Raw genomic sequence first — 27,901 nt, 5'->3', positions numbered from 1 at the left:
GCTACATTGCCTTTGGCGGGCCAATTTTGTGGCCATATACTATTATTTTGACACTTTATTTTATACCAGCTTAATGAAGAACGGTTGAAATGTTGGCTGTAGAATCAGATTTCTTGGTTTCAACAAGTTTCCTATGGAATAGCTGTGTGCTTTCAGGCATTTCTCTTAAACTCTGCGTGTCTTAGTTCTCTCATCTGTGCTCCATTTCATGGCAAAGCCCAAATACAAGAACTATGTCAAGTGCATAGGACAGCACTGGAAAAGAGATAGAGGTTCGAGTTATCGGTAATGGTGCTCTTGTCATCACTATTGTTACCTGGAATTCAGCCTCCAGTGGGGAAGGCTCACTGGGTGGATCTCTTTTCTTCATGTTAGACAGATATGGATGTAACTCAGACAAGCTCACTTCTGTTTCTCCAAACTGATTGTATTCCACCAAGGCCTGATGGATCAAGATGTACTGTGCCTACAGTTTCAAGGAAGAATATAGATAATTAATTGATAACTTAAAGTCCTATAAATCACATTTAATAAACCTTTCTTTTTTTTTTTTTAATTTTTATTTATTTATTTATTTATTTATTTATTTATTTATTTATGGCTGTGTTGGGTCTTCGTTTCTGTGCGAGGGCTTTCTCTAGTTGTGGCAAGCGGGGGCCACTCCTCATCGCGCTGCACGGGCCTCCCACCACCGCGGCCTCTCTTGCCGCGGAGCACAGGCTCCAGACGTGCAAGCTCAGTAATTGTGGCTCACGGGCCCAGCCGCTCCACGGCATGTGGGATCTTCCCAGACCAGGGCTCGAACCCGCGTCCCCCGCATCGGCAGGCGGACTCTCAACCACTGCGCCACCAGGGAAGCCCCTATAAATCACATTTAAATAAATTCTACATTGCCATAATTTTGCTCATATGGAGACAAGGTATGGAAAAGAAAACTGATATCTGTAACATTTAAACAATCTGGAAGTTAGCTCTCATGGTTCTCTGGGATATAAGCAAATTCCATCTCAGATTTTTTTTCCAGAAAAAAAAAAATAGCTTGGTAAATAGATGAGGCATCTACAAGGTAGGGCATAACTTATATCTCATTCCTAACACTTAAAAAACATTATCTGTTACTTCCTTCTGTGACTAGTATTGAGTCAGTAAGTTAAATTACTAATATATAAAACTATAATAAGTTTCACACTATATCTGAGAAAGAAAAAAGCAGGTTGATATTCCACAGAACACATTTTTTAAAAGAGTTTCCTAGAACCTTTTAATAGAGAAAATTATTCTAAAAAGCACAATAGGCCAAACCCATAGTTAACAACTCCTAACCTTTTATCATATTTGAATCCACCATTTTTAAATAAATGACATATTTCTGATAAAATTCAAGCCTCTTTAACACCACCTCTAGTCCCCTGAGTTTGGTTGTAGTATCCTTCCACTCTATTGTGTTTTTCCACAGGAAATAATTTCTTTTATTTTTCTCGTGTACGATCTGTTTTTATACTTCTACACTAATATCTATGTATTTATAACATTGTACATTTTTATGTCCTTTCTTAACAATGACATAAATTGAATTGTATACGTTTCATCTGGTGACTATATTCACTCACTGTTTTCATCTGAGCATCTACCTACACAGAGAGCTACAGACCTAGATTATTCCTATCAATCGCAGCAGAGCATTTGTTTACAAAGAGTCCATATGTCCACATTCTGTTTGCTCATTCCCATATTGATATATATTTAAGTTTTCCATGTTTTTGTTATTCTAACAATGCTGAACACAATGAACATTCTTGAACATGTTTCTAGTTGCACACATTTGCAAATGCTTCTCTCGGTTATATACATACATGTAGAATTGCTGGGTCAAATGCAGACAATTTTGATAATAACCATCACTTACAATTACTGACTACATGCATCTTCCAGGGACTTTCTAAGTGCTTACTTGGGTTACCCTTTGTGTCTTAACTTTGTAAGGTAAATACTATCATTATCTCCATTTTACATATGACTTAACTGAGGCACGGGGACATTAAACACTGGTAAAATGGTGCACAGTATTAAGAATAACAAGCACGATTTGAAACTGCTACATCTAGTTCCCAAAACCAGGCTCTTAACCACTGTACCATCCTATTCTTGTCTCCCCAGTCTTAGTTTTATGAGATGCTGCCAAACTGGGTTTTGGCATTTAAAAATTTTTCCCAATCCAATATGTGTAAGTGCTATTTCATTATTTTTTTAAATACATTTTATAGTCATCCTCCTTCCACAGTACTCTCAGCCACTAATGCAAAATGCTTCTAACTGCAATTGGTGCTTTAGTTTTCAGGAAATTAAAAGAAAACAACTTTCACCCACTGTTCGAGGTTGAGAAGAATATGGATTTCCTTTAAGATCACTACTCCCACCACAAAAAGATTTAAACCAAAAGGCAAAAGTGAGGATAGTGACTGCAGTCTGAAACATACCTCCACCTGAACCATCAGGCACCTCTGTCGCCTTAGCTTGACGACATAGCCATAGACATCCACCTTGCTCTCCGCCTCCAGGCCTTCTAACATGGCGTCAATTCCAATATAGGTGCCTGTGCGTCCAACACCAGCACTGACAAAACAAATGAAAAGGTTGAAGGTATGATCGATCACGGCAGGAAAATGAATGGAAAAGCCAGCAAGGGTGAAGCAGAGAAAACAATGTCATTTTCTCCTCATAGATTGTTTCTCCAAGTAGCAATTGCCAAAGAGGAGGGTGGCCCTAACACCACAAGGAGTGAAAATTTGAACAGCCCTGGTGCTTTTGGTGGAGGTCTTTATTTACCTGCAGTGCACCACGACGGGGCCACTGAAGAAGTTGCTGAAAGCGTTCACTCTCCTGCGCAGCTTGAGGAGCAGGTGAGGGTCTTCGGGGACCCCATGGTCTGGCCAGCTGGTGAACTGAATGTGGGTCACTGCTCTCCCAGTTGCTTTTTCTTTTCTCTAGCCAGGGGATAATATTTTTTTTTAGATGATTTTTTTCTCAAAGCAAACTATGGGACATAAGTAGATGGAAGGGAGGAACAGTACAGAAAACTCCTCGTGCAAGTTCTTTTTCATTCATGATTACATTTTCCTTTCCAATGAATAACTAGGAATTGAGACATCACGCAGGACTGGCATGCACCAACCAGTAAGCAATTACTTACCAGGAAGGTAAGTAACATATGGTTAAGTGTAGCTGAAACCACTAGGAACTTTCATGCTGCCGAGCCAAAAACAAACAAACAAACAAAATAAAAACACACAAAACAAGGGGATTGGTGGGTGGGTGTGAAAAGATACAAAGTAAAAGCCATTCTCACAGCTGTTTGAAATACTTCTGCTTGGTAGGAAGACAAACAGGACTATTGTCATATGAAGAAAGTCTGATTAATTATTTGATTAATGCTATATTTCTCATATTAGAAGTGTCAGCTCGACTGTAGAGAGAGAACTGAGGGAAGTCAGCTCCAGATTAGAGCTCATGTCTCTCCCAGTTTCAAGGTAAGCACTAGAAGATGCATAATTCATAATTCTCTGACCAAGTATGAAGAAGAACTACCTACATTTAGATAATAGAAGAAACAAACAAACAAACAAACAAACTTGGTTGGTTTTAATTTTCAGATAGGAAATAACTGAGTTAATGAAGAATAGTAATGTCAGACTAATCAACATAACCAGAATGGTACTGGCCTCTACATTCCTGGCTTTAGTGCATCATGTCTTTGGCCATGAACCACTGGTGGGATTGTTCCACAGCCTTCCAAGGGCATAGCTGTTACTGATGCCACAGGGCCTTAGAAGGCCTTGGGAGAAATAGGCAACTGGTATTTTTTTCTTTCACAAAATGTATCTGGATCATATGGAAATACAATTTAGATTACTGAGAAAACCTCCAATAAATGGAATTCAGAGAAAATTTCAACCTTATCTATAAAGACTTCCATTTTTTAACATCTTTATTAAGATATTTTCACATTTCTTTAAAGTGTAAATGTTTTCTTTATATTCACAGAGTTGTGAAATCATCACCACTGTCTAATTATAGGGCATTTTCATGACCCCCAAAAAGAAACCCATACAGATTAGCAGTCACCTCTATTCCTACTCTACCCACCTCGGTCCCAAGCAATCACTAACGAACTTTCTGTCTCTATAAATTTGACTATTCTAGACTTTTCATATGAGCAGAATCATATAATATATGAGAAGACCGCCATTTTAACTATTATTTAAGGTCACACTGACAATTTTCTTTTCTGAACTAAACATTTTATCTCACCTACAGAGTTAGAACTTTAGACTTCTTACAGTAGTCTTTGTGCCATTTGTATATATTTTCCATAATGGTAATAAACCCATTGAGACGAGACACTATTTTATCATTCATTCAATAATTCAGTCATCCATTTAACACAATTGGTGAGCCCTTTATACTTCAAGGGTCACAGCATTATAAACACTTTTGATGTGATGTGGACAAACACTATTTTCACTAGTGACTTAACTTGACCCTGTTGGCTTGTATTATTGTTCTAACCCAACTCTTCCTCCTGCACTTCATTAAAAAATAATTTTCCAGATATATTTCAATGTCTCACATTTAATATTCCATAATTATATTTTTAGACAAACAGTATGAAAATTAAAATTATGTCATAAAGCAAACTCACATTTGCAATGGTCAACTTCTGAATGATGTAATCCGGGCATCTTTTGTGCTCATTGATCTCTACAATCACATCTCCAAAAACCCGGCTGCCCTCTTCCATCGACGGCCAGTATAATGCACACTTGTTCTATATTTTAAAAAATCATTAATGATTCCAGTTTTTCATGTAAATGGATTTGTTAAACATTCATTGTAAAACAAAAGAAACAAAAATGTATTCTTTGAAAGTCTCAAGACATTTTTATAGTCTCCTGTAAACTGCGATGCTTGGAAAGTATTCCATTTCCCATTAAGTGCCCTGAAGTATTTCCTTCATACAACCCAGCGGAGGAAGGATGATCTTCCCAGGCTTAGCTGCATATTAAATGGGGACGTGCTTGGTGGTCAGCAGAAATGATGAGGTTGCGTGTGGTTCATTTCAGGCTGGGGGATGGGGAGGCTTTCACGCTTCCTAAAGTCATATTACATGAATTTTCATCTATCTACCCAAGGTCTGTGTGTTTCAAGCGTTCACAAGTACTTGTGAAATCAGCCCACAGAAGTGTACTGAACTTAAAATAATACTGCAACAAACTAGGAATCACATAGGAGTCCAGCAATGAAGCAGAAACATTTAAATTTTATACTTATATGCAAATATTTATATATGTGCATATTTAATTTTTCTACAAGCATGAAATTTTAAATCAAGTGTTATACTGATTCAAACAGAGAATGGTCTGTTTTGTCATCAAGCACATACATATGTGCCTTTTCAAAAAGCAATTCAACACTGTCTTCTCCTAACATCCAGCCTCCACCCTGTGAGTCCTGGACCTTCACCCTCTGAACCTTCTGGGTCCTTACCTTGTTCCCTTCTTCACATCGAGTGACCATGACAATAACCGTGGCTTTCTGTTCCCAGATCATCCTCCAGAAATCATCAACAGTTTCATCCCTGGGACCTAGGGGGTAAACAAATAAAAACTGGTAAGAAATATCTTCTTAAAAGTGCTATAAAACAATTTTTCAAAAAGAATGTTGGACTCTCAGAGAAATTACCTTGTGCAGCAATGTATTTCCTGGGTTCTTTGAAACCCTGTTCAAAACACACACAGAGATATATCATTTACTGAGTGCTCAGTTATCCATTTACATGCAAAAGTGTGAGATAGGGAAGTTGCCTTAGATCTGCCATTTCTCGATTGTGTATTTCCCTGGGCAGTTTCAAATTAAAAGTGGGGTTTTATTAACTCAATGACAGTTAACTGTGTCAAATATGTTAGTCAACATTTAAAAACAATATTCATGACCTTCATGGGTTTTTGCTATATACCCTAAACAATTTTTAAAACTAGATAGACTTTATCTTCACGTGGGAAGATGCGGCAATTTATAAGCATAATACAGGCACTCCTATATCTTAGATCCTGCCAACCTTTATAGCACCATCTGCCACAATTCGAACCTCCTTACCAGCCATAGAGATACTTTGGGGATTTTTACTCAATTTCTTTCAATAAATCATCCTGAGATCAGCCCCATACTTCTACCTCTTAACGAGCGCTGGGATATACCGCTGATTCCCTAGAATCCTTTTCTGCCACTCTAGATAAGAGATACAATAACTTTCATTTTATTACCTACAATGTCTGCTTTCTCCACTCCAGTTACCAAGGCAAAGAAGGAGTAGAGACAGGTGAGACACTGTGCTAGTTTCTTCCAAATTATCTCCTACTCCTCAAACTTACCTCAGTGATCAGAAAAGCTTTTCAGAGAGATAACCTTTGCCGTTAGTTGAAATTCAGTCACGTGGGCCACAATAATTCATGATTAATTTTAGTAACTTCTTGAAACTTCTATCTCATGATATAGTATTATTCATACATTCATTTATTCAACAAATATTCATTGAGTGGCTACAGTCTGTCAAGTACCTATCTAAAATCTGGAGACATATTCTTTCCATGAGCTCCCAGGTCTGCTGGAGAAAAGTAAGTGTAACTCGATACTATAATTACCATATTTATTTGAACAGAAAATATAAGTTTTTTTTTTTCCTAGAGACTATCTAAATCCTTATAAAATCTGCTCTCAATGACTTTATTTTGAAGAACAAGTTATTGTTTGGAAAAGACACTATACACAAAAAGTTGTTCAACGCTAATTGTGAAGGCCTGCAGTGGTCACCTACAGAATCAGTTAAAATAGAGGCCAAAATTATGACACAGTCCTAGTAATTATTTTTGGACTATGACCTCACATTTGAAAGTGTTAGTTGCCACTGTAAACAAGCCTTTTGAATATCATATGAACAAGAAATTGCATTGTGGATACCAAGAGCACATGTCAGGGCAAGAGGTATGTGTTGCTTGGGATAGGATTTACAGGGACAACATGAAACAAAGATATAAAAACTCTTTTTTTGTTGTTTTTTTGTTTATTTCTACTTTTTATTTTTATTTTTCTACTACTGCCTTGGGAGACTGACCTAAGAAAACATTGGTATGATTTCTGTCAGAGAATGTTTTGCCTATGCTCCCTTAAAGGAGTTTTTGATGTCATGTCTTATGTTTAAGTCTTTAAGGCACTTTGAGTTTATTTTTGTGTATGGTGAGAGGGTGTGTTCTTTTTATTTTTTAATACAGCAGGTTCTTATTAGTTATCTATTTTATACATATTAGTGTAAATATGTCAGTCCCAATCTCCCTACAAAAACTCTTATGCATCAAACAAAGTTGATGGGAAGTAGGACATTGTACAGGTTAGAGGGCTGTCTCCAGACAGAACGCTTGAGAAAAAACATCCTAGCTTTGCTTCAGAGTTGTTGTGAGAGTTCATTGAATCAATATATGTAAAGCACTTAAATTCATGATTGATAAATAGCAAATGTATAATAAATTGTATCATTATATATATATATATATATATATATGTATATATATATATATATATATATATACATATATATATATCTCATCATTGTGTCATCATAATCATTAATGTCAAGAATTTTGCTCTGGAAAATCATCAGCTATCTCACAAAAGGACACAGAAGTTGAAGATGATTGTTTCATGAATGATCCAAGTAAAAAAGTTTTTTTTCATTATTCTATAATTTTACATAAATTGTGTGTAGTGGACTGAATAATGTTCCCCAAAAAACTCATGTCCACTCAGAATCTCAGAATGTCACCTTATTTGGAAATAGGGTCTTTGTGGAAGATGAGGTCATACTGGGTGAAGATAGGCTCTAAATCCAATGACTCGTGTCTTTTATAAGAGAAAGGAGACACAGTGACACAGAGACGCACAGGGAATAAGACCACGTGATGACAGAGGCACAGAACAGGGTGATACAGCTACCAGCCAAGAAACACCAAGGATGGCCAGGAGCCACTATAAGCTGGAAGAGGCAAGGAAGGATTTTTCCCCAGACCCTTCAGAGGAAGCATGGCTCTGCTCACACCTTAATTTCAGACCTCCAGCCTCCAGAACTGTGAGATAACACATCTTTGTTGTTTTAAGTCACTCAGTTTGTGATGTTTTGTTATGTCCACTCTGGGGAATTAATACACTGTCTAAATAAGTAAATGAATAGATAGATAGAATTGGAACATTTTACTTTCTTCACTGAAAGTTTGTGAAAGCTTATATAATCATGTAGATCAAAACAAACAAACCAAACCTCAATTTCAATTGTTTTTCCTTTGAGAAAAATTTGAAATTACCTTACAAACCAGCATGGATGATAGTATGAGACACTTTGTCAACTGTTTGATTGTCAAAAACAATTTTCGATAGTCACTGTTTTGGCAGTCTGTGTGGAAATAAACACTCATACTTTGCTGGTGGAACATATATGGGTACAACCCCAGTGGAGGACAATTTGGAAATGTCTTTTAAAATTACAAACGCTTATTCTCTTTGAGCCGGCAGTTCTTCTTTGAGGAATTTATCCTACAGATATGCTGAAACTCATTGAGAAATAATATGAGTCAAGATTATTCATTAAACCATTGTTTGCAATAGTAGATTAGAAACCATATTTAACGCCTGTTACTATAGGAACTGATTAGATACATCACAATGCAGCTATGCCAAGAATTACTCTAAAAATATTAAAGAAAGATGTAGAAATGTTCTGTGTTCAGCAACCTACAGGCTGTGGGTCAAATCAGCATGGCCTGATTTTGTAAATGCAGTTTGTTTTTCAGAACAGCTGCATTATGTATTGTTTATAGAAGTGTAGTCACTGGGCTTCAAAGCTGAGTAGCTGTGGCAGAGATGGTATGTCCTGCAAAACCCCAAATATTTGTTATCTGGCCCCTTACAGAGAAAGCTTGCCAGTCCCTGCGTTTTACAGTGATATTTTATGTATCCAAGATATATGTTTTAAGTAAATGAAGCATTATACAGAACAGTGTGAATATTACATTAACATTTTTGGATAAAGGAGGGGGTAACAAATGTTGGTGTTTTCTTGTTTGTGTATTAAAAAACTCCCGCTGGATAGATAGGAAACAACATAGAGGTTACCTTTTAAGGTAGGTGGAGGCACTGGGTAGATGGTGGATTGGGTGGGAGGAATTTTTTTTAAGTCTCTCTGTGTTTTTATACTGCTTAATTTTTTTTTTAATTCGTGTGATGCATTACTTACTGAACAATTGTTTAATAAATAACATTTTAAAACATTTTAGATAAATTAACCATGCACTATATCCTCAGACTGTTACTAATTGAAAAAGGGCAGGGACTTCCCTGGTGGCGCAGTGGTTAAGAATCCGCCTGCCAGTTCAGGGCACACGGGTTCGAGCCCTGGTCTGGGAAGATCCCACATGCTGCAGAGCAAATAAGCCCGTGCACCACAACTACTGAGCCTGTGCTCTAGAACCTGTGAGCCACAACTACTGAGCCCGTGAGCCACAACTACTGAAGCCCATGAGCCTAGAGCCCGTGCTCCGCAGCAGGAGAAGCCACTGCAATGAGAAGCCCGAGCAACACAACGAAGAGTAGCCCCCGCTCGCCGCAACTAGAGAAAGCCCGCGTGCAGCAACGAAGACCCAACACAGGCAAAAATAATAAATAAATAAATTTACTAAAAACAAAAATTAATAAATAAATAAAAAAGAAAAAGGGCAAAAGTAACAAATTAACCAGGGCCTCCCAGTCCTCACCTCTATGGTGAGGGGCAAAGACGGGGCTCTTATGAGAAATACACACATAGATAATTTAGATAATATCCAGCGTATAACAGGTACAAGAGTATTTTAATTCTTAGTTATCATTCTGTTTGGAAAGAAAAATCCTATATTACCTAGCACCATAACAAATAATAAATAACTATTCTTGCAAATATTAGCGATTTTGTTGTTTATATCAATGGCATTTACGAGCTTCCTTCAACTCATTTCAAATAATATTTCTAAAAATTTTCCATGAGAGGATATATGTATATGTATAACTGATTCACTTTGCTGTACACCTGAAACTAACACAACAGTGTAAATCAACTATACTCCAATAAAATTTTAAACAAATAAAAATTTGCCATGACAAAGAAGGAGCTGAACAGAATGCATAGATACCAGAAAAATGAAAATGGTCAGTGACAAAATGATGAAGATATAAAACCATCTGGCTGTTATGCATTTTTTACTCACATCAATATAGCTGGCATTGATATAGTTGGACCCTGCATCTCCGTTTATGTCAGAGAGTTCAACACGGTTATAATCATCTGTTCAAAGAAAAGAAATATTAAATAAGTGAAATCATGAATAATCAAGTAGCCTAAATGTATGGAAATCCAGTTCTCGATGAGCACTTACAAGGAAGGATGTCAACGTAGCGGTTTTTATTCTGGTTAAAGGGTTTTCGAGCATCCTTGATAGAAAACTTGCCGAATACCCTCGGAATGCTCTGAAAGGCACAAAGATCCTTTGGGTCACAGCAGATTCAAGAAAAACCATTTCCCCTTGCCGCTTATCCTTTTGAGCAAATGACACCTCCTGGAACGTATTTCCTTTACACCAATGAACAAGTTGCATATGGGAATTGAAATGAACATTATTAGGAATTATGCAAAAAACACTCTTTAAGAAAAATGAATGATAGGCTACTTGGAGAATAAATCCCATGAGGGAGAGCAAACTTAGCAGTTATTGCTCTGCCACTTTAAAATTTACTGAAAAACACACTTGGATGATTACCTAGAGCATAAGGACAAAATCAGCCAAATGCGTTTCGAGATAGAGCTTCATAACTAGTATTCATACAATGAGGCAGCATTATCTTGAAATGTTGACTAGTTTTATGACAATGAGTCACTCTTCTGGTCTGCAAATATCTGCTAATAAATAGCTGCTTTGACTCCGTTGCACTATTACGTGGGATAAACTATCAAGGCAAATGGTTATACAAGACATTTAAGGTGAATTACGTTGATAACAGAGTAAACTTTCTCATCACGTATCGAGAAGAGCACACACCTGGAATTCAGCCAGGAAGAGCCTCCCTTCATCAGCGATCTTCCGCTTGTAAGTTTCCAACAAAACATCTGCATGGATGGGCTCCACATTCATCAGTTGCCTCTCATCATCTTTAAACGTAGTAAAGATTCACGACTAGTGTTAATGTCTCTCTTTCCCTTGTTCATGCAAATTTCGTTAAATATATACCTTGGATTCAGTCCTTAGCATCTTTCCTTCTCACACACATTCCACCTGGAAATTCTCACTCACACATAAAGATTCACCTGTAAACCTATGACGTCTAAATCTTGGGCTCCAGCCCCCTTCTGGACTTTGTATTAATCTTTCCCTCTTATTCTCACATTTTCCATCCAGTTATTCCATAGGGACCTCAAAGTCAAGATATTCAAAGTAATTTTCCCTTTATTCTAGCATCTCAAATCTTGGCAAACAGGACCACCATTCACAAAGTCATTCAAGATGGAAACTTTCAGGTGACCCACAATTTCTCCCTCTGTCCCCGTATCCAACAGGTCACCGCATACTTTCCATCCTTTCTGCCTGTGGTCACGCTCAGGACTCCTCCTCATCCACGTAAGGACATCTTCCCGACTCCTCTCCCTGACCCCAGCCTGTCCCCACCTTGATTTATCTTTTAAACTGCCACAAATTCATCCTGAAATATAAATACAAGCATGCAGCTCTGCTTGTTGAAAAAAAATCTCACACTATTGTTTGTGCCCCATAGCCTAAAGGCTAAAGTTTCAATGTCTAATGTGATATATGATGCCTTTTTATCATCTCTCTTGACCCATCTCAACCACACTGTTTCCTACACTTGTTTTACATCTTAGGCATGAATGTTCTCCAAGTGCATCACACACTTTCTTGTCCTCATGTTTCTGCACACACTGTTCTCTCTAGATAGAATGTCCTTCCTCATTTTCTATCTACGAACAGATTCCAGACCAAATATTGCCACTGTGAGGATATCTACATTTTTTGTTGGATTTAAAGCATTTTATGACAATTACAATACTCATCTATATTGTAATTTTTTCTTTTTATTGTATCTACTTTAACTTGTGAAATACTGTAAACATATAAATAAGAGAATATGATGAATACTCTATACCCAGGACTCATCTTAATGTGATAATCTCTACAGTTGACTGTGAACAGATTGTGTTAATATTTTATGCCACCAGAGAGAAACTCTTTATATGCTAGGCTTGTGAAATAACTTACTAAAGAACAAAATACATACTAATGTAAATAGCTGTAAGTGTATATGAATACTGAAACAACTCCTACTATCCCAGGTATATCTGACAGTATTTTTTCAGTATTCATGTTAATTTCCCCTATTTATTAGATGAAGAAAGAAGATGTCCATTAGGGTTGTACATTTATCTTTTTGTCCGTGGAAATTTTCTATCCAAACATAACAATCAAACTGTCCATGTACGGTTGCTTCTTTGGGTGGTTGGAGATTTCCGGCATTCATTCATTCTGACCTAGGGCCACCTTTGGGGTTTTATGGAGTTTGGGTAAGTTCTGACCACTCCAAGGAGCAATCAGTGTCAACTTTGAGATAAATGCTCCTTGACCCCTGGCAATGGTCCGCCTCCTGTCTTAGGTGCCTGTCACTCTTGTGATCTTCATCCATCCCTCAGCCCACCTATAAAAACTAACCCTTGGGACACTTTATCTTCCACTTTAATTTATTCATTGACACGTATTGAATCCACATGCCCACCCAGGTACTGGGGATAAAGCACTAAATGGGAAAGTAAAGCCTCTCTGCCATCCCAGAGCCCACATTCTAGACAAGGGAGGAAGATTAACAAACAAGCGGAATATAAAATACAGTGGCAGGAAGACTCTGCAATGGAAAATAAAGCCTATTGGGGAGCTCCAAGGAACCTGCCCAAAAGCTTCTGCTTATGGATTTGGGACCTGCCCTGGCAGAGGGAAACCCTTCCGAGACAAATTAAAACCACATAGAGGAGTTCTGAAATGTTTCCTGTCTTGAGTATGAAAAAAACAAACCATTTCCTATATTATAAATATGTTTTCAACTTCTTTATCTCCTGCCCTTTAAATGGATCAAAAATCACATTTTTAAAGAGAAATGAAAGAAGTATTGTAAAAGTTTTTAAAAAGAGAGAAAAAGTGGAATATGTTTTCATTTCCTAAGTCAAATTGCAATCTTTTGTCACGTCCATCAGTGTGCCTTTAGTGGGGACAGCCAGTGTCCCACCCTTGCAGGGACGTGAATACACTTGCACTCCTCATTTGTGTGGCTTTCCACCTGCTCCTTCCTCATTTGTTGGTCTAATGTTTCCCCACAATCTTAGAAGACCCAGATTCCTGCCTTCTCCACAAGCAGTTTTCCATCTTCCATCTTTCTATAGAACCACACACAGTCCACGACGATGGTATCTATCAAATCTGTCATATTTGTCCACATGTCTCTCTTCCTCTGTTGATTCTAAACCTTTAAAAGCAGAGTCTGTGGCCTGTCACTGATGTATTTTCAGTGCTGGCACAATATTTGGCATACTCTGGGAAATGCATAGATCCTTGCTGGTTGAATAAATATATAACTTAAGTTTCATCATTGTATCCACAGAGGAAGTCCAGGTTAGATTTTTTTTAAATATTGAATTCTTATTTCAAATGAGTAGATTCAAATGGGAAGGGGATAATCACCAGTAAAAAATGTGCATACTTACCCCTTTCAACAAGTTCCTGCTGTTCATCTAAATTGCTGTGAAAATAAGAAATGTAAGTTTGCATACTCTTAAGAAACATAGAATTCAGTTGGCAATCAATTTATGTTTAATGAATGTCTTGAAGGAAGGAGGGAGTGGAGGTGGGGAAGACAAAAAGGAAAAGGGCAGGGGATGGGAGGGGATGATGGGGGGGGAGAAAAAGTGGGGAGGAAGAAACCAATCACGGGTGGTCAGTCAAACTCGGATAACTGACCACATTATTTTATTTGGAACCTCTTGGTTTTCATAAAATGTAGTTGTTCCTGGACAGAGGAATGCATATCCTTCCCTAGATACTTCTCTCCTTTGCCATTTCTAGATCTCGCTGACCACTTTGTACTAAAAGAAAAGACACATTCTTTTCATTGGTTATTATTAAAAGAAATGCATCCAATTATTAGTGAATGTAGAAAATATTAATATTTAATATAAAACAATAAGACCATGTGAAAGTCTTTCATCGAAAGGTCAGTGATATCCTGGACTTCGTGCTGTCATCTCTGAACTCACATTTTTCACTTAATTGGTTCCAAACTGGCCTCATAGATGGGTTTTCATCATTATTACTACTATTATTATTTTTTCATCTTAAAATCAACTCTTACCTGGATCTTTTCTTTTGCAGATCATAGATTTTATAGAGAACAATAAGCAGGGCTATTGATGTCACAATAATCAGAAATACCAGAAATATGATCAGTGCATTAGAATTATCTAGAAATGAAAAAGAACACATAAAGAGAGCTGATTATGTCAAATATTTTGCTGGATTCTTTGAAAAAATCACCTTACATTTTAACATTTTCATTTCTTTTGAAGTTTTCAAAAAATACAATTTTTAGAATGAGATCGAAGACAATACATTCCTGATTTTGTAAATTTTGCCTATATTGTTCAGAACCAATAAAACATTTCATATTTTAAGAGCGATAGAGCATAGAGGAGCAATTCTCTTCCTTCCTATCAAATAATGTCCTTTTATGAGATACTATCATTTAGATTTAATTCTCTTTCTTTCAGTCACTCCATCTTGAAGGGATCGAAGAGGTAATCTAGTTACAATTCTCAGAGAGAACCTCCTATAGTTTAACTTTACATGCAGAAGTAGGTAGCCTCTTACGGGGACCCGAAAGGTCTCTGCCCCACAGAGATAAACCTGCTCATTGAGGTATACAATCAGTTAACCAAGGGACAAAATTACTTAATTCTACAGTTGGGATTAGACTTACCCTGACATGTATTTTCACTAAGGTTTAATGTGAAATCACACCCTTTCTTGGAGGAAGGGCAGAGAAAAGAGAGTGTATTGGAAATACCCTTTGCCCTGAATAAGTAGGTCATACTGTTCGTCTACAGTGAAAGTACAGTAAAGTACCACAGAGGCATTAGGGAGCCAGACTTAGCTCCACCACTTCCTAGTTGGGACATTGGCCCAAATCCTTATTATCTTTGTGTCTCCATCCCTAATTCCTAAAATGAGGCTAAACGAGTTTGAGTCACTGTAAACATTTAGCATCAAGCCTGGAGCATAGTCAGTACTAATTATTCACAATTCACACAAAGTATTTTGAGTCTTTAGTGTGTGTCAAACACTGATTTAGGTACTTAAGATGTCTCAGAGAACAAAACAGACAAAGACCCCTGTCCTCATGGGACTGATGTTCTGGGATGTAAGACAGACAGTTAAGAATATACACAATAAGTAAGCGAATGGTAAAGTAAGTTGGAAGACGGTAAAGACTGGGAAGGTAAGGAGTTAGCTAAGGAGGTACTGGCGGATGCTTGTTCTAGGCACAGGTGAGAGAGCCTGGAGACAGGAACATGCTCCGTGTCCAAGGAGCAGCAAGAATCCAGAATCCGGAGAGGCTGGAGTGGAGGGAGAGAGGGATGGGCAACAGGAGATGCCATTTGAGAATATGGCCAGGAGTCGGCGGAAGGCGAGGGTCAGGTTGGAGGGCCTTGTAAATCATTTTAAGGTTACATTGGTTTTTTGTTGTTGTTTTTTGTTTTGTTTTGGTTTGGTTTTTTGCTTCACTGCGTATCTTGTAGGATCTTAGTTCCCCAACCAGGGTTCGAACCCAGGCCCGCAGCAGTGATAGCACAGAGTCTTCACCACTGGACCACCAGGGAATTCCCAGTTACACGGGTTTTGGAGTTAAATGTGTAGCACTTGCAGGATTTTGAGTAGAGGAGTAATAAACTCTGACACGTGCATTATACAGATCCTTACGACCCCTTGTTGAAAATGCCATAACCCAGGCAAAATATGACAGTGGTTCAGATGAGGTTGATGGCTCTGGAGTTAGGGGAAGTAGTCATCCAGTGCTACAGTGAACGGAGATCAGGAAGGCTGTGGGCGGAGCAGCCTTCTGAGGGGAACAGAAGCTCAGTTTTGGATTTGAGAGTCTGAAAGAACAATTAGATGCCCAAGTGGAGGCGCCAAGTAGGAAACTGGATATGCAGATCTGAGGCTCTCCTACCATAAATCTCGCGAGAAAGGGGCTGGGACTGGACATTAATTTGAGAGTCTTCAACACAGAGCTGTTACTTAAAGCTATGAGATTGACTAATTCACCAGGAAATTAAAATTGGATAGAGAGGAAAGAAATCCCAAGACTGAGTCCTGAGACACTCCAGTATTCAAAGGTTGGAGGAGAAAGATGGAAACTGCAAAGGGACTCACCAGCGAAATAGGATGAAATGAGCTTTACTGTTGGGAGGCGCGGGGGGTAGAGAAATAGGGTGGCAGCCGAAGAGGAAATAGGGTCAAAAGAAATATTGTGATTGTTGCTGTTTTTTGTTGGTTTTTAACAACTGCATCTTGATGAGACCCATCCAGCACAGAGGGGAAATCAGGACGCAGGAGAGAAAGAAGAAAACTGTTACATCAGGGGTTTTGGTTGACAGGATCAAGGGATTCAAGAGTAATTGCAAGAGAGTGGTTATGGATTATGGATTCATAGTTAATCCATAATGATGGATTATGAATTGACATTGTGCACAGAGTGAGTGGAGGACCCAAGGGGCAGTCCATCGGGGTTCACTACCATGGCTATGGTTCACGAAGATAGGGAGAGCCTTAGTGCTCTTACTATTTTCAATGAGGAAACAAATTCAACCCTCTTCAATCATGTTTCTAAGGCAATACAGAAATGGTACGTTTTAGGCACGGGTAGGCTGAGAAGACTGGGTGTTTTGAAGGAACTATATGGTGAGCAGAATTCCAAGATATGGTGCCCAAGATTTCCAGGTCCTGGTTATCTCAGAAAGTACTAATCTAGGTACTGCTGCAAAGCAATTGTGCAGAGAGAATTCAAGCGTCGAGTCCGTTGCGACTGGAAGATATGGAAATTGTTCTGGGTGAGCCCAAACTAATCATGAGTTCTTTAAAAGCAGAAGTCAGAGATCTGAAGCGCCAGAATCCCACACACTGCTCTGGCCTGAAGATGGAGGAAGCCAGGTGGAAAGAACGTGAGGGGCCTCTGGGAGCTGAGTGCAAGCCCTGGCCTGCAGCCCCCAAGGAAATCGGGTCATCGGTCCCACAACAGCAAGAAACAGGACTCCGTCAACCTGGAATGACCTCGGAAGCGTTTTTCTGCATATTCTCCAGATAAAAACTCATTCTGGCCAACATCTAGATTTCAGCTTTGAGCGGAAGACCTGGTCACATGGAGCCGGAATTCTGACCTACGGAATTGTGAGCTAATGAATGGGTGTGGTGTAAAGCCACTGAGCGTGCAGTAATTTGTTGGACAGCAAGAGAAAACTAATACAAAGCATTACCTCCCTGTGATTTTGCCTGGAGACAGTCCGTATAGTTTAGTGTGGCTGAAGCAACCACCTCCTCCCCTCCCTGGCTTCCTTCCTTCCTGCCCATGGCTGACACTGGCTGCCTCTTAAGCACACCTCTTTTCTCTTCCTTCTGGACCAGCTTTCCTTGCTGTTAAGTGTGTCCAGGTAACTGAGATAAGGGTAGAAGGCATATAAGCCTCTTCTGGGTCTGGTGCTTACCCCCTCTGGAGAGACCCTTCACCTCCTCTCTTCTCCAAACTGCTGGCTGGCTGGTGGGTGTCATCACAAATTCAGAAGCCGCGTGTGGCAGAGGTCAGCCCCTGTGTCAGCCTGGAGTTTCCAATGAGTGTGTGGAGCAGAATCCCACCCTCTACCTGCCCACAAACATCCCCAATTGGTGTGGAGTAAGAAATAAATGTCTGTTCTGTTACTTCACTGGGATTTAGGGGTTTATCTGTTATAGCATCTATTGTTGCCTTAATTGATTGGTTTATCTGTTATAGCATCCACCGTTGCCTTAATTGATTGGTTTATCTGTTATAGCACCCATCGTTGCCTTAATTGATTGGTTTATCTGTTATAGCATCCATCGTTGCCTTAATTGATTGGTTTATCTGTTATAGCATCCATCGTTGCCTTAATCGATTGGTACCCGTCTTCATCCCATACTGACTGAGCAAATGCTATGTGTCCTAAAACTGTGACGGTCTCTAGGGATATGACAGAAAATAGGGCATAAAAAGGTACCAGTTCTGAGGGAATTTTCCCTATCTTTGGGGGAAAACAAAGGCTAGACAGGTAAATAAAATAATTATATATTTTCCTTATATTTAAAGGAAAAAAAATGGAGTGGTAAGAAAGTAAGGGGAACCTATTTTCTATATGGTCCGTGGAAGACTTCCTGAGCATGAGACATTTCTCCTACAACCAGAAAGATGGAGTGACTCAGCCAGGCCAACGGCTGCCCAAACAGCGTGTCTCATGCTCCAGATGTCTCTAACTGGAAAGTCATAAAAACAGGAACATAGAAAATTAATTTCAGATGGAGATTGTCAGATGTCAGAGCTGAGTCTGCATCCTGGCTCTGGCATTTCTTTGACTCTTAACACGGGGCAAACTGATTAAATTATCCGAGTTTAAATTTTCTCATCTATAAAATGGGAATGATTTGATCTTCTTCAGAAAGGTGTTGTGAGGATGCCTATATATGTGTCATGTGTGTGTCTATATCTATGTCTATATTTATGTCTATACGTACGTCTATCTATCGAGTGGGAAAGAGAAGGTCAGCAGCACACACTAGACATTTTGCAAAAAAATGCACCAAATGGTGTTGAGTGAGCATTGCAATCCACAGCAATTAATTAGGGTTGTTGGTTCTATAGAAACATGACGTAGCATCAGATGTGCCTCCATAAACGTATTAATAATAGAACAACCAAGGCTTCAGATACGTCTCGTGGCCTAAGACTTGCTCTCCTCACTTCTCTCTAGGAGCCCCTGTAACACTGACCGAGGCGAAGATCCGTGATGGCAGACAGGATGGGAGACAGGGAGCCAGAGGTTGAGAGATTTCGACAAGTTTTGGAAGGTAGGAAACAAAGGAAAGGAAGTCACAACCAGAGAAGCACGTGGTGACAAGGGACACACACCTTCCCGAGAACACCTGGGCCTCAAGCTCCCAGGCGCCATGGACGTGGAAACCAATCAAAAGACCAAAATGGCACAATCGAGTGTCTATTTACAGAAAAACCAGGGATCTCTTGAAAGACACACCGGGGAGGAGACACAAGGTTACTCTTTGGAAAAACTGAATGGGAGAGGTAAGAGTCTAGAGGTAAAATCAGGCTCCGGGTAGAGCAGGGAGGAGGCCCAGCACAGAAGTGAAGCGGGAAAAGCAAGTGTCTGCATGTGGAATGGCTGGACACTGGCCCCGTGCCCTCCCCTGAGGGACCATCCCACACCCTCCACCCTACGACAAGGACTAGCTGTGGACTCATTTCTGGAGATTATGAATGATGCCGGAGAAAATAAATCGGTAACAGCACAGAGAATCTCCTCAGTCAATACGGCCCCTTAAGGACCACAGAACTTCTAATCACCTTCTCCCCTGTGTCACTGTAACTATGACCAGGCTGCCCATGAGAACGGAACTCTCAAGGAAACCCTTAACACAAAAGGCAGATGCCAAAATAATACGTCAACTAATGATTCCAAAATGTGACTAAGATGAGCTCCAAAAAGACTGCAAAAAGAAAGTGGAACAAGGAAAACTTCCCAGAGATACAAGTCTCCAGGTCACGAAGGCCAATAGCATCCAGGAAAATAAGTGGAAAAGACCCATGTAAGACCAAGAATAAAGAGGAAAGCCTAAAAGTTCTAGAGAGAAAATAAAATGAGGGAACATATGAAAAGAGTGAGAAGCAGGATGGCATGAGAAAGTAATACTGGAGGCAGGGGAACAAAACTGGAATACTTTAAATTCTAGAGTTTTAAACTTAGAATCTATGCCAGAGCAAAATATTGATTGTGTTAGAATAGAATACAGATATTTTCAGGCCTGCGAAAATTAAAATATTTTCTTCTTACACTAGAAGATATAAACCAGTAAAATTTTTTAAAAAATACACGAGATTCAAATACAGCAATTCTAAAATGGGAAACTGATAAAGGAAAATTTTATGATGGTACCCTCAGAGAGTTCCAGAAGAAAATGACCCCAGGAGTTCAATTGGAAATGTTGTCAAAATGCAGATGATGGAATGTGATACCAGAGAAACTCACTAATACATTTCTAGCAGCTGTGCTTTTGCAATTCGAAACCCAAGACCTCCCCTGGAGTAGATGTCAGTATTAAAGTGTGACGACATTATTTATCTCTTATGAAAATGCTATTGTTAGCAAAGAGTTAATACTTTTTCTGCTTTATGGGGAAAAAGGAGCATGGGAGAACCCTCTAGCTCCACTGAAGTGGAAATCTGATAAAGATGGAATAGTAGCTGTGTTACCAGGCAACACTGCTAATGTAAACACAATCCCTGATTTCCAAAGGGCATCTGGACACGAGGGTTATGTATGAATGATGGTGTCCTGGTGGGAAGCCCTGGCCTTGATTTCCCTGAATGCACTAACCCCTGGCACATCTGGTTACTGGGCGCATCCCTGTTGGCACATCTGGTAGCTATGCCTGTGGAACTATTATAAGAGATACATGGGGCTTCTAAGCCGGGGTCGCTCCCACACATATGGCCTCAGTCTTATAGCTCAGTTGCCTCTAGAGGGTCAAAGAGTTCATAGTCCCCGGACTGCAGTGGGCAATGCTACCAGGATGTTCTTGGCCAGACCCCTTTGCCGGCTGTGTTTCCCACTCTGTGTTTCTCTGAGGGAAATGGTGCCAGGCCTGGCTTATTAAGATAGGAGTATGAAATGTCCAGTGGAGTCTATGACCCCAAGAATAAATGCTGCCACTATAAATTATTTACATAATCAGAAAAACTCAATGAAGCTGTTGTTATGGTAAGGGCTTATAAAAGAAAAGTATATGGAAATAAAGTCAAAGATACTTGGCTGAATTTGTTTGGCATTTCACATTAGGAGCTTCTATTTTATAAATCTGAGCAGAAAGAACTAAAACTTTGTATGGGACTTAGTAAAGCAGTTTGGAAAATAAGCTGTTTTTATATCTTCCCTCTTTGGAAAGACTTGGGAAAATGAAGCATTAGTGATTGTGCACGTGCGGGTAGTTGACAAAGACGGAGAAGTGGCAAGGTGACATCAGAAACAGCCTGTGCTTCGGAACACTGCACCGGGAGCTTTGAATTGAATTGAATTGAATTTACAAAGCTAAGAAGTAGAGAAAACTTAAAGCAGTGTGCTAAGTCTTCTTCCTCCACAGGCTCAGATCAATAAGCAATATTAAAACTCTAGAAAGAGCAGCAGACAATATCGTTTTTATATATGGAGGAAACTATAAGGAGAATTGAAAACAGAAATGGTGAAAAGTGGTCATTTTGGAGAGCAGAACAACGGGTGGGGGAAGGTGACACACGGCTGTCTTCATTTCAGTGATTTTTTTCTAGAATGACCTTTATTTTGATTAAAATATTTTAAAATATTAGTGACAAAACATTAAAAAGCCATGCTGTTATTAGGGAATGTGTATCCTAGCTCAGTCGGGTAAATCAGCACAGATTTGTATGTAACGCCTGCTTCTGCTAAGCAAATGCTTGAGGGACAGAATAAAATAAGGTGACAATTTCTAACACATACACAAAACAAACATGCTTGTTACTAACATGAAGAAACGCCGTAAGCATAATCATAATATTAGTCTGTGCAGATAAATCCTTTATCAATTATTTTATGAACTCTTTTAATAATTTAATCTCTTAATTTGAATTTAAGATATTCTATTTTAATCTGGTGTTCACCTGTACATCTGTTTGCACACACCAACTTAAAATATAATGTTTATGGAAAATATATAATATAAACATTTAATAATTAAACATGAGTAGGAATGTAAAATAATAATGCTAAGTGCTACTATATATTTAATATAAATATAATAAATAGCTAAGTGATGACTTACAAGATGTTGATTGTGAAACAATTTTTGGATGACCAGAATAGTTCCCATTGTTATAATAGACCTGAATTTCAGCAATAAAAGAGAAAATAGTTTTCTAGTGTAAATTTATGAATCACAATATAACACATACATATTTGTCATACATTGTTGTTTATTTTCATAAAAAATATACTGGTTAACTTTAATTTAAAGTTGAAACTTCAAGATTATGTCAATACTTTATTATCAAAATGTTTTAAAGAAAATATTTACCAGTGAAAAAGATATAAAGAAATCTTAGCCCATTTAGCAATAATAATAATACTAATAGTTATAATCAGCAAGAATAAGTGAAAATTAAGGAATAAAATTCAACACATCAAAATGTTCATCATTTAAAGTTGATTCCCTATTAATAGGCTAACATCTTCACATTTCTTTAAAACGGAAATTCTGCTGTATACTATTTAGAAGAGTTATACATAAAATGTACAAAAAGGTTTTTAAGGCTAAGTGGAAACAATATAATGTAAGAATCACAGTATTGATATTCAAGTGATATTTAGTTCACAAGGGTTAAAACAATAAAGATTGATGATACAGGGTAAACTCTACAGTATAGACATAAGTAGTTCAAAATATTCAACACAATAAAGCAAAATAATTTAGATATAGAAGGGAAACTGAATGGAGCAAGAAAGCATTAAGAATCTTCAGCAAAAAAACAGCTGAAGCAAAAACAGATCTGAATAGTACTAATAGAAGAGATTAATAATAAATCTGGAAAATATATATCTAAGCTTTTACCCCATGGAGGGTATATAATATCCTCAGTACTCACAGAGTATTCATAAATATTTATCACACACTGAGCTGTAAAAAATACTGTAGATTCCAAAGGGCAGAAATTGTAAAGGCCAATTATCCTTTTAAACTAATAATTAATTGCAATAAAAAAATTCAGGAACCAGAAATGTAGAAAAGTCTCTTTAAAAAAAAAAAGATAAATTAAAAATTCTTCCAAATTACAATTATATACTGTTTAGAAATTATCAATAATAAGAACAATCTACTTTAAAAATCCACTCATTAAATTTTATGTCAGTCATTGAGAAATTAGTAATAAGTAATATAGACATGGGATAGAGTCAGAATTTTACCAATGAACAATCCGTAGCTTTACTTTCTTTTTTTGGTTAATAAAAAAGAAAAGGAGAAAGAAATAAATGGTCAAAAATCACTTTCAATGCCCAAACTAGCAGAATATCAAAATAAACCTACAATAAAAGAAAGTAATACATTAACAATTATGAAAACAACTGTATTAATTTATTAACCAGAGATCACAATGATGAATAAAGCTAAAATGATTGCTCCCTCATGAAGGTATAAATGTAGCAGTGGATTCTGAAATAAACATAAAAACAAGTTATGGGAACTGCAGTGAAGAAAACAAGAGGCAGCCTTTTGAAGAGTGAGGAAGAGAAAGGATAACTGAATAATTGTCTCCTAATTTGAATTTGGAGATTGCATTTTAATACGGTGTTTACCTATATTTTTCCAGAATCGCTTATCATGATTGACAAATGGGAGAAGAAAATTCTAGAAAGAGAGGAATGTTGAGTAAAGTGCCTAAAAGAGAGTAAAACCTGAGTGTTTGTAGAAAAGAAAAGGAAACCAGTGTGCCTGGAGCTTCCTGGGCACTGAGGGAGGGGAAGTGAAATGTACAATGATAGGTAATAACAAAGTATTTCTTTTATTGCGACTCTTCTTTGGGAAAATATAAGGGGCACACTCACTCAAAAAGGGTGACATACCTGAAAAGAACAGTAATATCGAAAGATAAGGTAAATGATTCTCAAAGAATCCTTCTGTGTTAAAGGGACTAAAACACATTTTTTGGTGAACGAATAATTCCTGTATTATTTAAAGTTATAAAACACAGAAGAACAGGAAAATGCCTCCAACCTGTTTTATCAGGTTAGCATAACCTTCATACAAAAATGTGAAAAGAATGATGCGTGTCCCCACCTATGCCAGCGTCGCCTTTACCCACTTATTAAATGACCTCATTTATGAATGTGTATTCATAAAAGCTTAATAAAATATTAAGCTGTTGAGCTCAATAATACTTTAAAGGAATAATACACAATGAGAGAGCAGGGTTGTTTGCTTGGAATGTGACACTGCTTCAACATTAGAAAACATATCACTATAATTCAGCATATACACAAATCACACCAAAGCATCACAACCATGGCAGACCCAACATAGTATCATAAAAAACATTTGATAAAGTCCAACCTACGTTTCTGGTTAAAAACAAAAACAAAACAAGAAAGCTTATGTATACCTAAACACTTCTTTAAGTGGTAAGAATGTGAAGCAGATTGTCAACATGGCGTTAAACAGTCAACTGTGGAAATTCCCATTAAACCAGAAATAAAAGTGAGAGATTGGACTGAATAAAAATAAAAGGCGAAATTGTGTATGAGTTAAAGTGCTATAAAGAAAATTAAAAGGCAAACTATACACTGAAAACAAATTTGCAAGTCATAGGACAAAGAGTTTAATATTATTAAGAGCCGAGAAGCATTCCCAAAGAAAACTAGACAAAGGAGCAGGAAGGATGTTACTACAAGACGAATAACAAAAACGATATCTCTCCTCAACAGTAAGTAAAGAAAACACATAAAAACAAACAGAGTTGCCAATACCGTATCCCACCCAGTAAATATCAAAGGAAAAGGGGATGCGCAGTGTTGGTGAGATTCTCCAGAGCAGTTATTTCACACACTGCCATGGGAACGGCAATTTGGTAACTTCCACAGGGAAAAGAAAAAGTATCATAAAAAATCTCAAAATACATGTAAATTGCTTTTGACCCAATACATTCATTTCCGGGAATTTATTCAGACAGAAATGATAAAAGACATATTCAAAGATGTTGTTATTTCCCTGGAAGAGCGTTTGCTGACTGTTGTCAAAACAGGTATAGTTAGTAGAATGTGATAAAGCCGTAAGATAGAATCTTCTGCAAACATGAAAAACTAGTAGCGGATTATTAACATGGAAAACCGTTCGCGATACAGTGACTTATGAAACATGCAGTTTATCAAACGGTGTGCTCATATTACGGAATTTGTGAGATCATGGAAAATCTACGTCTGTCTCTCGCTCTAGTTCCTGGCACAGAACTCCCGAAACCCTGGTGTCTCCTAACTGATAAGAGCGCCAGGAACATTTTTGTCTTTGGTCTTTGACCCTGATTCCTGACACAGAGCTGCAGAAAACCTTGTAACTTCCAGGGCGACAGTCTTTTACTCTACTGAGGTGATTCTGGGTGGGTTCCTGGATGGCTCCCACACGAGGGCTGGTCCCTGGAAAGACCAAGCCATGATTAGTCTCGGAAGTTTCAGCCCTCCCCTCCCCCATTCTCCTGAGAAGGGAGAAGGGCTGAAAATGGAGTGAAGGATTTATCATGCCTATGTGACGAAGCCTCCATGAAATCCCAGAAGTATTGGGGTCAGAGAACTTCCAGGCTGGATACCAGACTCACGCCAAGAGGGTGACACACTCCCAACTCCACGGGGACAGAGGGTCCTGCACTTGGGACCCTCCCAGACCTCACCCTACGTATCTCTTCATCTGGCTGTTCGCCTATATCCTTTCTCACAACCTTTAATAAACTGGTAAACGATGTAAGTGTTTGCCTGAGTCCTGTGAGCTGCTTTAGTAAATTAATCCAACCCAAGGAAGTGGGTCATGGGAACCCCTGATTTGTAGCCAAATCGAGCTACAAAGTGGTGGGGACCTCCTACTTCTCATCGTCTTCTGACGTAGGGTGGGACCAATCTCGTGGGACTGAGCCCCTCACCTGTGGAATCTGACGCTACCTCTGTGTAGATGGTGTCGAAATTGAATGGACACCCAGCTGGTGTCACAGATACTTGCTTGATGTGGGGGAAAAAACTTCACACATTTGGTGACCAGAAGTGTCAGAAGTGAAGTGTTTCAGGTGTCCGGTTTTCTTTGGAAATGCTTCCCTGTGTTTCTTATAGGGAAGAAACACACAGGAGATGGAATGAACTGAGGTTTTTCCCTACAGCAGGAGGAAAAGACTGAGTTTTCCCATTTTAGAAGTATACACACAAAATATGATCAGTAGACAGCGAGCTTATGGGTGAGCTTTTTAACTCTCTGTGTATACTGCTACTTCCTTACATTTATTTCTGCTATTTTCTAATCTCAATGTACCTGTAAAAAACGTTTGTAATTTAAAAAGTCACATTAGTGGGCTTCCCTGGTGGCGCAGTGGTTAAGAATCCGCCTGCCGGTGCAGGGGACACGGGTTCGAGCCCTGGTCTGGGAAGATCCCACATGCCGCGGAGCAACTAGGCCTGTGAGCCACAACTACTGAGCCTGTGCTCAAGAGCCTGAGATCCACAACTACTGAGCCCGTGTGCCACGACTACTGAAGCCCACGTGCCCAGAGCCCGTTCTCCACAGCAAGAGAAGCCACCACAATGAGAGGCCCGCGCACCGCAGCAAAGAGTAGCCCCTGCTCGCCACAACTAGAGAAAGCCCGCACACAGCAAAGAAGACCCAATGCAGCCAAAAATAAAATAAATAAAAAATAAAAATAAAATATTAAAAATTTTTTAAAAGTCACATTAGTAAAGGTAAATAGCCCAGATGAATAAAAGATGTGGCAAAGGAATAATCTACTGTGCATAAAATGTTGTGCTTCTTGACACGGGAGCAATAATTTAGCTATAAGTAAATCATGTTAAAGGTCAAAAAAGATCCAACAAAATATGTGTTGTAAACAACTGTATTATGTACTAGAGATGAAAAGTTTGGAGTCAAACTTTTACACTTTTAAAGTGTGATTCCATTAGACATCAGAGCTTCTCAAGCTTGAGTGAGCACTGGTGTTAGTATTACTTAAATACTGCAGAATAATCACTATAATGTATATCAGTAATGTATGATTATGGAAATTGTAATCTTACCTGAAATGTATATTGTGTTGAATATTGAAGACCTTCTACCAAGAACGTGCACTTTTGTTGTTTTAATTCTCTTTCAACCGAGTTATTTCCAATACTGACTTTCAAATGGTACTCCCCTGTCTGGAGGCCATTAAAGTCTTTAGGAGGCTTACAGCTCACAGCCATACTATTATCTGTCTTCCTTGAAACATGTAAGTCCATGACCTCGCTTGGACCTATCAAAATGAAGAAATATTTGTTGTTTTTAATCATTTGGTAAATGCGTATTTAAATTACTGGACAATATATGTGAACAGTATAAAATGTTTTAAGTGCTTATTTGGGTGTTACAGATGGGGAAGTTAGGATAGAACATACATAAAAAGCTATAACAAAACATCTGAAAATAAATTATACATTCATTTGATGAATATTAACATGTAAGTTGTACTTGAAACCATGAGATGTTTTGCAATTACCCCAAAGAAAGTGTGTAGAAATAGAAAATAGAGAAGAAAGGAGTGGAGGGGCAGGAAGTAGAAAATAGAGAAGAAAGGAGTGGAGGGGCAGGAAGGGGAATCTCCGAAGGCCTACAAACAGTCCAGGTCCTCCTTTTGG

At 38.4% G+C, this 27,901-nt stretch overlaps 1 protein-coding gene across 7 annotated transcripts in view; it reads right to left on the bottom strand.

The window, feature by feature from the left end:
- PTPRC (protein tyrosine phosphatase receptor type C) overlaps positions 1-27,901 on the bottom strand; it is a 122,035-nt gene that overhangs the window by 12,532 nt on the left and 81,602 nt on the right. For all 7 annotated transcript variants that reach the window (XM_036825895.1, XM_036825902.1, XM_036825913.1 and 4 more), the window contains 13 exons: positions 27,305-27,519; positions 22,311-22,371; positions 14,533-14,641; positions 13,889-13,923; positions 11,169-11,278; positions 10,509-10,599; positions 10,341-10,417; positions 5,740-5,776; positions 5,545-5,642; positions 4,700-4,825; positions 2,827-2,984; positions 2,478-2,613; positions 317-466 (listed from right to left, as the gene is read on the bottom strand). In XM_036825895.1, coding sequence (XP_036681790.1) covers positions 317-466; positions 2,478-2,613; positions 2,827-2,984; positions 4,700-4,825; positions 5,545-5,642; positions 5,740-5,776; positions 10,341-10,417; positions 10,509-10,599; positions 11,169-11,278; positions 13,889-13,923; positions 14,533-14,641; positions 22,311-22,371; positions 27,305-27,519 — 1,403 coding nt within the window. The remainder of the gene's footprint in view (positions 1-316; positions 467-2,477; positions 2,614-2,826; positions 2,985-4,699; positions 4,826-5,544; positions 5,643-5,739; positions 5,777-10,340; positions 10,418-10,508; positions 10,600-11,168; positions 11,279-13,888; positions 13,924-14,532; positions 14,642-22,310; positions 22,372-27,304; positions 27,520-27,901) is intronic.

This window comes from Balaenoptera musculus, chromosome 1 (genome assembly GCF_009873245.2).
Source record: "Balaenoptera musculus isolate JJ_BM4_2016_0621 chromosome 1, mBalMus1.pri.v3, whole genome shotgun sequence".
Taxonomy (NCBI): Eukaryota; Metazoa; Chordata; class Mammalia; order Artiodactyla; family Balaenopteridae; genus Balaenoptera; species Balaenoptera musculus.
The sequence above is the reverse complement of the archived record's forward strand: the minus strand, read 5'-3'. Positions and strand labels throughout refer to the sequence as shown.